Source organism: Gavialis gangeticus, unplaced genomic scaffold (genome assembly GCF_001723915.1).
Source record: "Gavialis gangeticus isolate Ggan-Ray unplaced genomic scaffold, GavGan_comp1, whole genome shotgun sequence".
Classification (NCBI taxonomy): Eukaryota; Metazoa; Chordata; order Crocodylia; family Gavialidae; genus Gavialis; species Gavialis gangeticus.
The window spans coordinates 67,317,379-67,329,402 of NW_017729022.1; the positions used below are offsets into that span (position 1 = coordinate 67,317,379).

Below are 12,024 nucleotides of genomic sequence, written 5' to 3' on the forward strand. Positions count from 1 at the left end.
TTAGCCTTTTTTCTGTTTGGAAAACATTTGCTGATACTTTAGGCAAGTATATTTATTGCTCATGGAATTGTTTGGATTAAAAATGACCAACCCGCAGGTTTTTCATGATTTATTTTCACGTATAGTATTTGGTTGCTCACTTAATTGCACCTCACATTGTGCTAGTTCTTGGAAAGAATGATGGAACCTTTGGGAACAGGGCAATAATAAAGTGCAAATAATTAATAGCAAAAAGTCTTCCTTGTAGTTAAATGTGGGCGCGGATTCCTAAGCCTCTTGCTTATGCTGAGTGTAACCTTGAGCAAGGCATTCACTCATATGCATCAGTCTCCTCAAATATAAAATGGGAATAATTTGTTCCTCACCCCTGTTTAAATCTGGGAGTTCTGAAGCTAAACCTGTTGTGGTTTAAGTCTTGAGATCCGTAGTTGATGGACACTATCAAATAGCTATAAGGGTACACTTAAGCTCAGCCTGTTCTGTAGAGAAATTTCATCTTTCTGGACGTTTTTACGTGTGATCTGGGAGGTGTGGGGGGCGCTTTAATTAGTGAGCCTGAATGTCGTGTATTAGCATCCACCATGCTGCCAAATGGCGGTGGGGTGCTTTGAACTAAAGCTCATCGAACAAGCTTTAGTTGAAAGTGCCTTGCTGCCATTTTTTGATGTGGGGACGCTAATACATGTGACACCAGAGTCTGCTGGAGCACGTTTATTTCTGATTAATCGAGGCTGCTCTGACACGCTGGATTCCTAGTGCATCAGAGCTGGCTCCCTGCATGTGTGTAGATGCCCTCTGTGTCCAAACTCTTCCACATCTTAATGAGATCTTACTTGGAAAATAATATGCATCAGGATTAGTAACAGAGCTGGTCAGAAAATCTCTCTCTCCTCCCATGCACAGACAGAAAGAAACACATACGTGCACACACGCACACCATTCCAACAAACTATTTTTTAATCAATAAAAAAGTCAATGCTATCCAAAGTTTTAGCATAATTTTTTATTTATTTTTGGCCTGAAAATCAAAATGTGGGTGCCTTTCTGTGAACATTTTTCTTTAGCTGAAAATTGAGTACCAGGTCTTGGAGGAAAATATTCAGCCCAACATAACTACTAATGTTACAGTGATATTACAGGGGCTGGGATAGTCATATTGGAAATATTAATTTTTACCTTTTGTCTTCAGGCAGCCAAATTATGTGCTTCAAACAATTCTACATTAAGCAATTTTTAAGCTGCACATAGAACCTCAGCTTAAATGTTCTTGAAGAGTGGTATCAGTGCTATATATTATATATAGGGTATGTATTGCTCTGTAATGACCTCATATGGTCAATTAAAGATCTGGAAACACAATCTGCAAGGACATCTTCCAGGTTTTGGACTGGTAACCCTAACAGGTCCTCAAGAGAGATTACTCTTGAGGAAGGCCTCAGGTGCAGAAGAAAAGCTGCTTGTGGTTTAATTTCTGGATAGGGTCTAATGAAAAAACAGCATCCTTTGGGCACGAACAAATACAGACCCAGATCCAGTCATGTTTGATAGAGACTAACACAAGTGAGACGGAGACAGAGTGTGATAGAAATAAAACCACTTTACTGTTTAGAATAAAAGGACACTATAAAAAGTGAACATTATGCAACATTACCTTAAAAGACAATATACATTCACTGAATACAAAATTTATAAATAACAAGGAGGAAAACTGTAAACAGTGCTACAAAATTTAGCAACAAATACATTCCTTCGGGACAAGATTTTTCTCCTGGGCTTGGCTTCCCTCCCCCCTGCAACTATTAAGTACAGCAGAATGGCCCTATAAAGGAAGGAGTGTAAGGGACAGCAAAGAGCAAAAGCAGTAGAATAGAATTAGTGGTTTTTAAGAGGATTTTGTTAAGGCTGATATATCCCAAACTGACTTGCTTTTAAAAAATAATTTGTTTGCACAGTCCTTTAAATGTTGCTCCTCCCTCAGAAAACCCAAAGGAATCAGATATAAAACACTTTACTTTTGAAGCATGTAAAAAAATATACCTGGAGGCCCTATGAAACTTGTTCCTTTTACTGGGATTACATTTTAGGAGGTGCTATTATAAATTAGAGTGATGTGTTCATAGTACCCTGAAGTCGCATTTTGAAGCACTTGATGAGACTGGAGTGGAGATGCAGTGGTTGGCATTTAGTTTAATCCTATTTAAAGGATCATGTTTGACCTTCCAAAATTAGAGAAGTTTGGTTCCAAAATTGTTTTTGGCTCTAAAACAGCAGAACCCCATTGGAGCCTATGGGAGTCCACCCAGGACATTTTACATTTAGATATGCCCTTCTACTGTTTTTACTTTAAGGGAAAAAAAGTCATTCCTCTCCAGGGTGAATATGTGCTTGCAATTTTTGAAACTCTAAAGGACATCATTTTTAAGCAAATAAAGAGCCCTCAAATCAAAACCCAAACATTACAGTCTTACGTTTGCGTTGGAGAACTGGAAAGTGAAAATGGTCACGTACTGACTGCAAAAGAAGTGCAACTGGCCAATCTGTTTTCCAGGCTTACAGAAAGGGAAGAAAACCAAATGCCAGTAAAGAAACAAACAGCAAAAATAGTACAAAAATGTGAATGAAGTATGTAAAAATGTAGGCTTAATAACATTTAGAGAAAAACCAAAATGGTATTTCTGTTAAGGTCCTGATCCTTTTTACTCATGTGAGGAGCCCAGATGACAATGTCCTTTTAAGCACACTATACTAGTGGTAGACATGTGAAATATTCCTGCTAGCTACTTGTGCTGCTTCAACAGCAGCATGATGGTCAGGCATAGTAATGCACTGAACGGTGTTACTGTCATCCAGAAAAGAGGGTGCCTTCATGCCCCAAGTAATCTTTAGGGTGCTGTGCCTTGGCAGACAGGAGCAATGTTAAGTGAAGCAGGAGGAGAAAGGGTAGATAGAAAGGCAGAAGTTTAGGGGGCTGACCTGCAGCTAACAGAGTCCATAGAGTAAGACCCATTGACTCGAGCAGGCTTTGGGTCAGGCCTTTAATCCAGGTGCAAGGTAAAGCTAAGCCCACAGACTACATGTCCCTGATAGTACTCATTAAACATATAGGAAGTCTTCCAACAGAAATGTATTTTTGCTAGTCTCTTTCCCCTTACTCTTTCCCTCCATTTGGCTCCACATTTTAAAAAGCCTCTGTGACTGCTTCTTTATTTAGCAAGGGGGCAGGTTGTTTTCCAACCCTCTTGCCACTCTTTCTGTCTGCATGTTGAAAGTATTTTTACCCTCTGCAATATATAATGGAAATCTGTAAAGAAAATACATTTGTTGGTGGTGGGGTTGTTTTTCATGGTGGTGGTAGTTGTTTACAAAACACACAGATACATTACAGCTACTTAGGAACACATCTTCATAGTAGAATAAAAAGATCTTCGTGATAATTTGATTGTAATACTGTGGTGTCTCAGCTATTTAAATGATCTGAAACTATACAGTCAGTGAACAAGTAAAATATACAGAGCTATAGTTCAATGGAAATTAATCCCCAACACCTCCTTACATGAGAGGCATCTTCATCTTGCTTTCCAAAGCTGGGAGAAGTGGCTGTGGCCTGGTGATTTAACTCTTGCTAAAGCACCTTTGATAGAGCAGTTGAGTTTGACCTTGGTGATCTCCAGCAATGGTGATTCCTCAAGTTGCAAAATGTGCTGGTGGAGTCGTCATTGCTGAAGATGCAGGGCAGAGGTACTGCACTGAGTGACCCCTGTGGCTTCATTGGGGTTGCGCAGTTCAAATGGAGCAGAAAATTGTCCCCTGCATTCCAGGCTTGACTCATTGACACTTATCTCAAAAGGCAAGTTGACATAGCACCTGATTCTGTGACAAATGCTGAGAATTACCTCCCCCTCTCACTGGTTTCAGTAGGAGCCAAAGATCAGGTCCAAAATTTAAGGGTAGGGACAAGACAGTGGGATTTTCAAAAAAAAAAAAGGCCACAAGTGTTCTAGGAGGATGAATCCCATTGAGTTGTGATAAGCCTCCTGATCTGCTGTCACTCAGGTGCTAACAAGAATCCCAAACAAGATTCCTTCCGACTCAAGCAACTCTGAAAATGCTGTTTCAGCCAATCTTAAAAATAAGGCCATGTGCCTTCTGTGGTAGTTCTCCCATAAAACAGGCCATTTCCCATTTAGATCTGCAGAGCTCCAAAATGTTACAGGAGATCACACCCTTTCCTCTCCTAATGTCCTGCTATTATGGCAGAGAGGCCTCAAACAAAGCTCCACTAGTGAAATGACCACTGAACGCAAAATGCTCCGTTACCCCCATCTGGGGTTATTACAATGCCTTTTCTTGCTTACAGCAGCTCTGCTTCCTAAGTGGAATGAACTGAAGATACATGGAAATATACGATAAATAATTATAATAATAAAAAAAAACAACACAATGAAGTTAATTGTAATCCTCTTCTTCCCCCCACCCCACCCCTTCAGCTCAGTAAAACATAACAGTCACACAGTTTGTCATCACCCCTGCATCAACATTAAAACTTAAAATATTTTTATTTGATAAGAAAAATTTATATTATAGTTTTCTTGATAAAAACAAAACAGAACAAAATCCTCCAGTCACCAATGTAGCAAAGCCAGGATGGCTCTTTCCCCCTTCCTCCTCAACCTTGTTACTACAGGACTCGTATGTGCATATGCACAACTCTGCTTAACAATGGCTAGATGGGAACACAGCACTTGATTCATGCTGCAATCCTCAGGACAGCTGAGATATAGGGCTCCAGGAAGTGCTGCCCACTTTTTCTCTATATGCAAACACAGCCAGTGTCACTGCAGGAGGGAGAGCCACGGTACTGGGAGGTGTGGAGGAAGCAATGGATCTATCCGCTCCTGCAGATACACTGGACTTTCAATATCTTAAAAAATAATAATAAAATCACTGACTTGGAATGTCAAGATTTCTGTCTTTTCAAACACAATCAAACCACTGTTTGTTTATAACACCAAGTAATTCCACGTCCTGTCGAAAAATAGCTTATGTCATTATGTGTATATACATCTTAATTCAGCTAAACACTATTTTGGCAATAGATTTTTTTTTTTTTTTTAATAGCAATAGCCCTAGTGCGTCTCCCCTTTTCCCCCTCCCCACATGATTGACTTAGTGATGGGTCTTTCGCATCTGTTTGGTTTAAGATGTTCACCAGGTTGTTTTGCTGTCGGAGTTAAGCTGCAAGAATTTCCAGGGCCAGCTCTGTTTGAAAGAGGGAGGTTCACCTTACACCTGCTCCATTGGAAGTGAATGTCCTCCCAGAACGCAAAGTAGTTTCTAAAAAATAGCATAATACCTTTCTCTTCCATTGTATGACTGAATGGGCCCAGCACCCACTCATCCCGTGCTGCTTTCACACACAGCGCAGAGCTTGGCACACAAGCTGAGTTCTCCCACCACTGTGACCAATCACATTCTCAGTTCCCCATATGAGAAAGGGTTTGTTTTGGGGGTGGTGTGTGTTTTATTTTGGAGTTGGTGGGTTTTTGTTGGGTTTTTTTTGCTTGTGTTGTTTGCTGATTTGATGGATGAAACCTGTTTTCCTTCTTAGGATTCCCCAATTTGAGCACTGAGTGCACAAGTAGGGGTTGGGGAAGCTAGGGCCTTGAGGAAAGTTACAGGGCCCACCTGGCATAGTTTTTAGATTTTTGTTTTCCTAAAAAAATAGAGATTATATTGCTATAGCTAATGATACACACTGAGAGCAAGGGCTCCGGTTTTTTTTTCTGGCGTGCAAACAAAAGTTCCCAGACAATTGTCACCTGACCAGAATGAGCAATATTAAAACCAGAAAAAAGATGATTAAAACAAATTCAGTATGAGAGCACAGGCTTTTGTGTTTAAGTGTTCGAAGTGCTAAAATTTGCAAGAAAACAGGCACTAATTTCATTGTCATCATCAGGATCTGGTAAGAGTTAGTGTCCAAGGGAAGTTCAGCCACAATTAAGGGAGGGAGGGAGACAGAGAAGGGATTATGTGTTCATGGATCTGTGGCGTTGATGATAGTTTTATCAGGAGGTGCCCATCCTCTGTACCAGCTGCAGTAACCTTCCACCCGCTGGATGCAGGCGTAGTTCTTTGATTGGTACCCTGAATGGCCGAAGCTGGAGAGCATATCTGTCCAAATGCACTCACTCTTAGACGTAACAAAGCAGGGCAAGTAGTAGCAAGGCCTAATCTGCAATTATAAAAAGCAAATGGGTAAGGATACATTGAAGGCACATTTCTAGACCTTTGGTTTAAACTGGAAACTGATATTTTGAATTCCCTCTTCAAAACTTTAAGAGTAACTAAAAATTAAATAAACGCTTAAATCTGTGCTTAACTGCACATACACCCACTCCACACCCCTTTTCTTCATACTGAAGTCAATCAGACTTTTCATCGTCTTAAAGTTAAGTGCCTTGTCCTTTGCAGGACTGGAGCTGTTCACTGAGGGTCACCTCTGAGCTTGTAAATGCTCAGAAGATTTACAGAGAAAAAAGGTCCATTTTGCCAGCGCTTCTGCACATAAATAACTGATTTTCAAATTGATTTTGCTGGAATTTTTCTAAGATTTCCACCTTCCAAATTAAAGTAAACAGCTTATAGAAGAGGCACAGACAGAGCATATTAAGTTATTCATTAAGTTGTGAGACCAGTGAAAAGGAAAAGTTTTGTCACTCTCTTTCTTCTATATAAAAATTTTATCTTCCGTTTCCTTTCCTGACTCTTCACCTGCATTATTGATGCATCAGCTGGAATAGGTACAGTACTTAGACTTTTTGACTATGTCTAATTGAAGACAATACATACCTTGCATCCACAGCCCAGGTGGTAACGATGATTTAGTCCTTTGCGTTGGGCTTGGGTCAGTCTGTCCCATTTCTCATACCAGTTACACAGACCGGTGTAAACCTTTCCTTCATATACCCGGCCTTGAAAAGATAGAAATGGACACAAGTGAGTCCTCCTCAGTTCAGGCTGTTGTTTAGTTTTCCACACTGACTGATGTTTGTCAGTGCCAGATATTTGGCTTTCATTACTGTTCAGCAGTCACTTTATTTTATATTATTGACTCTGGTATTAGTGAGAGCCATGGCACACATAGGACATGTTGCCACATCTGTGTTAGTCCTGACAGTGTGCAAGTGAATAATACCATATACAGCAGGGCAAGGCTTAGACATGCTGACACTTTCACAAGAAATGAGATTCATTGTGTGCTTTGCTCCTGTTCTCTTTTCATTCTTATGTTAACAGCTCACTTTGCATCAACTCATACTGAAAGAACTTTTCCATGTCCAGGTCACTGAACAGTATCAAGGTATTTCCATTCAAGTGGCCTCTGTGGGGTAGATGAGCTATCTCAGTTACAGATTAATAGCTACTTATTGCCCCCCCCCAAAAAAAAAAACTGTTTGTCGCAGGTTATACGGTTGGGGGGCTGCATACATTTAGGAAATAAAGGAGGGATGTGTTGCCAGAAGGGAGCCAAGCTCTTGAAACTGAACTGCTACTGATGGATTATCACTGCATTCTGAGTTCTGTGCAACTTCCTAGCACAGAACAGCAGTTGTGGTGCTTTTGGGAAACTACTTATAGAAGTGATCTACCCAGCTGCCCCTTTCTGTGCGAACCATTCGGCGGGTACAGCTACAGACTGAAAAGAGGTCTTGAATCTTAGGAAACCCAGTGGTCCCTTACCTGTAATCAGATACTGGTACTTGTTGACCTCCAACTTGACACCACAAAGACTTTCAGAGGCTTCTGTGTAGATATATTGAACGTGTGGCATAATCTGAAAGCCTCTGTACATCTAGAGAAATAATGAGCACGTTAGGCTGGGAGGACAGTTTTTCACAGTTATGTTGGAATTTCGTTAAATCTCTTAATGCTCTCAGGCTATCGGTCTGGGCAGTGAACTTTAGTACTCATGAAAGTGAGGGACTGATAGCATTAGTTGAACCCTGGGGTAATGCAGGCATGTGATTTGTTGGCATTCCTACATAGATCTGCCAATAGATATCAGAATCCTCTTATAACCCATTACTATACAGCACCAGGACCCAGCTTGCCCCATTCCCAAGTTTTAACCAGGAATTAACCCATCTCTTAGAGTGCCAAGATTTCCAGATGTCCCATATTTTAAGGTGAGGAAAGGGAAGAGGGATCAGAAGGGGAGGAGAGGTGAAAAATGGATGAGTTTGGGAATCTCTTTTCCTGTAATTTAACAAACTTCTCCTTCCCTAATGAGATTTTTAAATAACTCGGGCTCAAATTGTCCAGCGTCCATATTTTGTACGCTTCAGTTTTTGGAGCCCAACCTAATACGGCCTACCACATAGCCTGATTTCTAAAGATGTTTAGCACCCACCATTCCCCAGAACTTCAGTGAAGGCTAATGCTTCCCTGGCTAAGTGTTCTCAACCTTTTTGGGGATCAGGGCACCCCTCAAAAATGCCACGTCTTAGCTTTCACTTGATTTTGACTATGGAAAAATAGTACTGTAGAATAATTCTGCTGTTGCACAGGACTCGTAAAGACCACAATAGACTAGAATGTTTTTAACACTGTGGATTCCTATTTGAAATCTCTGAATTTATCTGGTCAATCATGCATCGGCACTTGCACACCTAAAAGTACTAGTATTGCACAGCATTCCACAACACCCATAAAAGTATTTCATGGCATGGTTGTACAGGAAAGCCTCTGCTGTGTATAATGTGCAAAACTCTCCTACACCCTGCAAAGCTAGTCTGGTATAAATGGGTGCCATTGTGCCAGCATCTCTCTGGACAGTTTATTTTTTCTAGAGAATCTTTTTCTATCTTCCTACACCTTTTTTCATAGTCTCTCATAAGTGGAGCCCAAGTTTTTTCAGTGTGATTGACTGAACTCTGAATCCCTAAATCTTCAAATAAGTTTAAACTTGAGGAGAAATTAGCTTGAGCTTCCCTAGTCTGCACTTGCAGCAACCATACTGTAGACTGCAGCTTCTTTTGAACACAAACTCCCAATCACATACAGTAAGTTTTGTCTCACAGATAAAATAATCACAAGAATGAAGGCTGAACTTGGCCATTTTTATTTATTTATTTGGTTGGTTGGTTAATTTTGAATTCCTGGTGACTATTTTTCTCAAAATAATTTCAAAAAATGCATGACTCATTTTTATAGCGTTTTTTTTTCTGTTGCTCTTGACTAACCATACAGCTGGCCGAAGTTTACAACTCAGATTGAAGCAAATGGAGGACAAGAGAAACCAGAGTTTCAAAAGATGCTGTCATGCCACACTCCCTGCCTCTGCTTGCCTCCTTGATTTTTTTTCTGCCAGTTTTAATACTGCAATGTTAGTGTATGATCAAATCCTAATCAGAACTTAAACCATGAGGAGGGGCTGCTTGATGCACTGTCCCTCGCTACATCCCCTCCTGTTTTGCCATGGTCCATTTTTTTCCCCATCCTTTTACTATATCATCAAGACGACATTTTTTTTCCAGCTTGGAGACCCAATCAAACCCAAAGTTACTGTTTTTTGTCACTGTCAGCTGGGAAGAGTCCTGTTCATTTTTTCTTCCAAGCTGTTCCATACTCCTACCATCCCAGAGCAAACATTAATATTCATTCTTCATTCATTTCCCTCCTTAAAAAAAAAAGCTCTTTTTCCTCAAAATTCACTAGGTCTACTTATAATGAGATTAATGAAAAGATTTCTATCGACTTTGAGCCAGAGCCTAGCACTGTTGCAACATTCCATTAGGACACTTCTTTTAAAAAAATTAATATCTATATCTATACTGATATCAATATCTATATCAATATTTCTATATATTGTATAGCATCTATATAGATCTATAGATATATCTATATATCTTGCTATGCTCTGAGATAAAGCCATCTGCCGAGTATGCAGGAGCTTGCAACCTATCTTCTCTCTCCCTATTTATATAGCGCTGATCAGAGGGATGATCGAGCAGTTTAATATAAAGCAAAATTCATTCCACAGGGCTTATATTTTCCCATCTTCCCTCTAATTATGCCCAGCAAATATGTAAAGAAAGCATTTAAAAAAATTAATTATACCATATCAGCAAAAAGTACAAGGATTATGTCTGGAATGTGAAACTGCTTCCTTCACTGAGCATGGGCCTCACTGAAAGCTGAACAACTGATCCTTACCTCATTAGTGTGTGATCTTTGCTACTGTGTTGGTGGAGGAATGATCTCCAGATGATGTGCTTAGGTTGCCCTAATTCTGTCATGCCCTTGTACATAGTCCAGCAGTTAGAGCACCAGCCTATGATTTGGGAGATGTGTTCAAGTCCATGCTTTGAAACAGACTTCTTTTGCATCGTCAGACAAGTTGCTTAGCCTTAACAGGCCTTAGTTTTTTCCACTGTAGGGGGATAATAATCGTTCCCTATCTCATAGGGCTACTAAGTGGATAAATACTAGGGTTGTGCGAAGCTTCGGTCCCTGTTTCTATTCAGTGGCCAAATCTCCGAATCGAATCAGAGGACCCTTTAATCTTTCCGAATCAAATCAGAACCCTCTGACTCAATTTGGAGAGATTCGGGGATAGAGACAACTTTAAATATTTTTTCTACATATCTATAGGTAGCATGTGGCTCGGCAATGCTGCAATGGTGGGGCAGATGAAGCGTCCCACAGGAGCATGGTGCGCTCCCCAGCACGCTCGACAGCAGACCCAGAAGTGGACCAGAAATACTTCTGGTCCACTTTGAGGTTCGCTGCCAAGCATGTGGAGGTTCCCCAACACTTCTGTTTGATGCTGCATGTGCCCCAGCATTGCAGCGATCTTGAGCCGCACCTGGTACCTTGAACTATGTAGAAAAATTTTTTAAAGCTGCGTCTGTCCGAATTGCTGATTCTCCGAATCAGCATCAAATCTTCAGATTTGAATTCGGCCGAATCAAATCAGGAACAGTGATCTTGAATCAATGAATCGAATCACTGTCCCTGATTTGGCCCAAATCTGAATCCAAATCAAATAGGACTCGCTTCGCACACCCCTAATAAGTACATCAAACATCATGAGATGCTAATGTAATGGGTGCCATACTAAGTATCTAGGATAGACAGCATAAGGTATAAGATCTTTGTAATAGATGGTGACTCCTTTATTTTTGTATAGCATCAAGCACATCAAGACTACTTAGGAGTTAACTAATGATAATGCACTACTAGATGAGGCCCAGTTTCAACTTCTCAGTCTGTTCCCTTGATCACTAAATTATCAGGAGTTGAAAGTGTTGCCTAAGAAAGTATGCTTACTCCTTGAAAGGAGTTCTTCTGTATCACTTAGCAGTGACTTCTCTGGCTGATTCTGGTAGACATGCTGCTGAACAGTAGAGAAATTCTCATCTGCCCCCCTTCAGTGCATGGGACCACAAGCCTTTGAGAAGCTACAGAGAGGGAAAATCACCTGCAGAGGAGCCCTTCTAAAAGATAAAATATAAAATTACACCAAGTATTATTTTTGGTTGCAAAAATATCCTGCAGGTGCCATTAGGATAGATGAAAGAAAACCAGTCATAAGCTGGCCTCTCTCCTCACTGCTACTCTGAGTCCTCCTGTCGCCACAGAGGTATATTTTAGGAAACTTAATGACAGGGAGCAAAGTATTAACAAGCATTGCATGGGAGTGCCTGCTAGCACTGTTCTAGCTCCGGTTGTGTCAGCATTCCCATTAGCAATTCCCATGCTTGGGGATTAGATTGAACTCTGCCACAGAAATACACGTGCAAATCATGTGGTTCTTTTTTCATGATGAACTTAGTACTATGAAGTCATTTAATAGGATCTTTTCCCCTATGAATTTTAACTGAGGGCAATCTAGATGCTTGTTCTTTCCCCTTGTGACTATCGGGTTTCATCCTTTTACCTTACTTTAAAGGTGAGCTGCAAGCTGAAGAAAGCCAATTTCCTTTAGGCAGCATGTGCTGAATGCTTCTATTTAGCCAG

The 12,024-nt window shown here is 40.5% G+C and overlaps 2 protein-coding genes across 3 annotated transcripts in view; one reads left to right on the forward strand and one right to left on the reverse strand.

Moving 5' to 3' along the window:
- Nucleotides 1-12,024, forward strand: part of SYN3 (synapsin III) — a 328,068-nt gene that overhangs the window by 70,639 nt on the left and 245,405 nt on the right. The gene's annotated exons all lie outside the window — the stretch shown is intronic.
- Nucleotides 1,578-12,024, reverse strand: part of TIMP3 (TIMP metallopeptidase inhibitor 3) — a 57,046-nt gene continuing 46,599 nt past the window's right edge. For both annotated transcript variants that reach the window (XM_019515317.1, XM_019515318.1), the window contains 3 exons: nucleotides 7,744-7,855; nucleotides 6,853-6,974; nucleotides 1,578-6,235 (listed from right to left, as the gene is read on the reverse strand). In XM_019515317.1, the coding sequence (XP_019370862.1) occupies nucleotides 6,038-6,235; nucleotides 6,853-6,974; nucleotides 7,744-7,855 (432 nt within the window). In that variant the 3' untranslated portion in view covers nucleotides 1,578-6,037. The remainder of the gene's footprint in view (nucleotides 6,236-6,852; nucleotides 6,975-7,743; nucleotides 7,856-12,024) is intronic.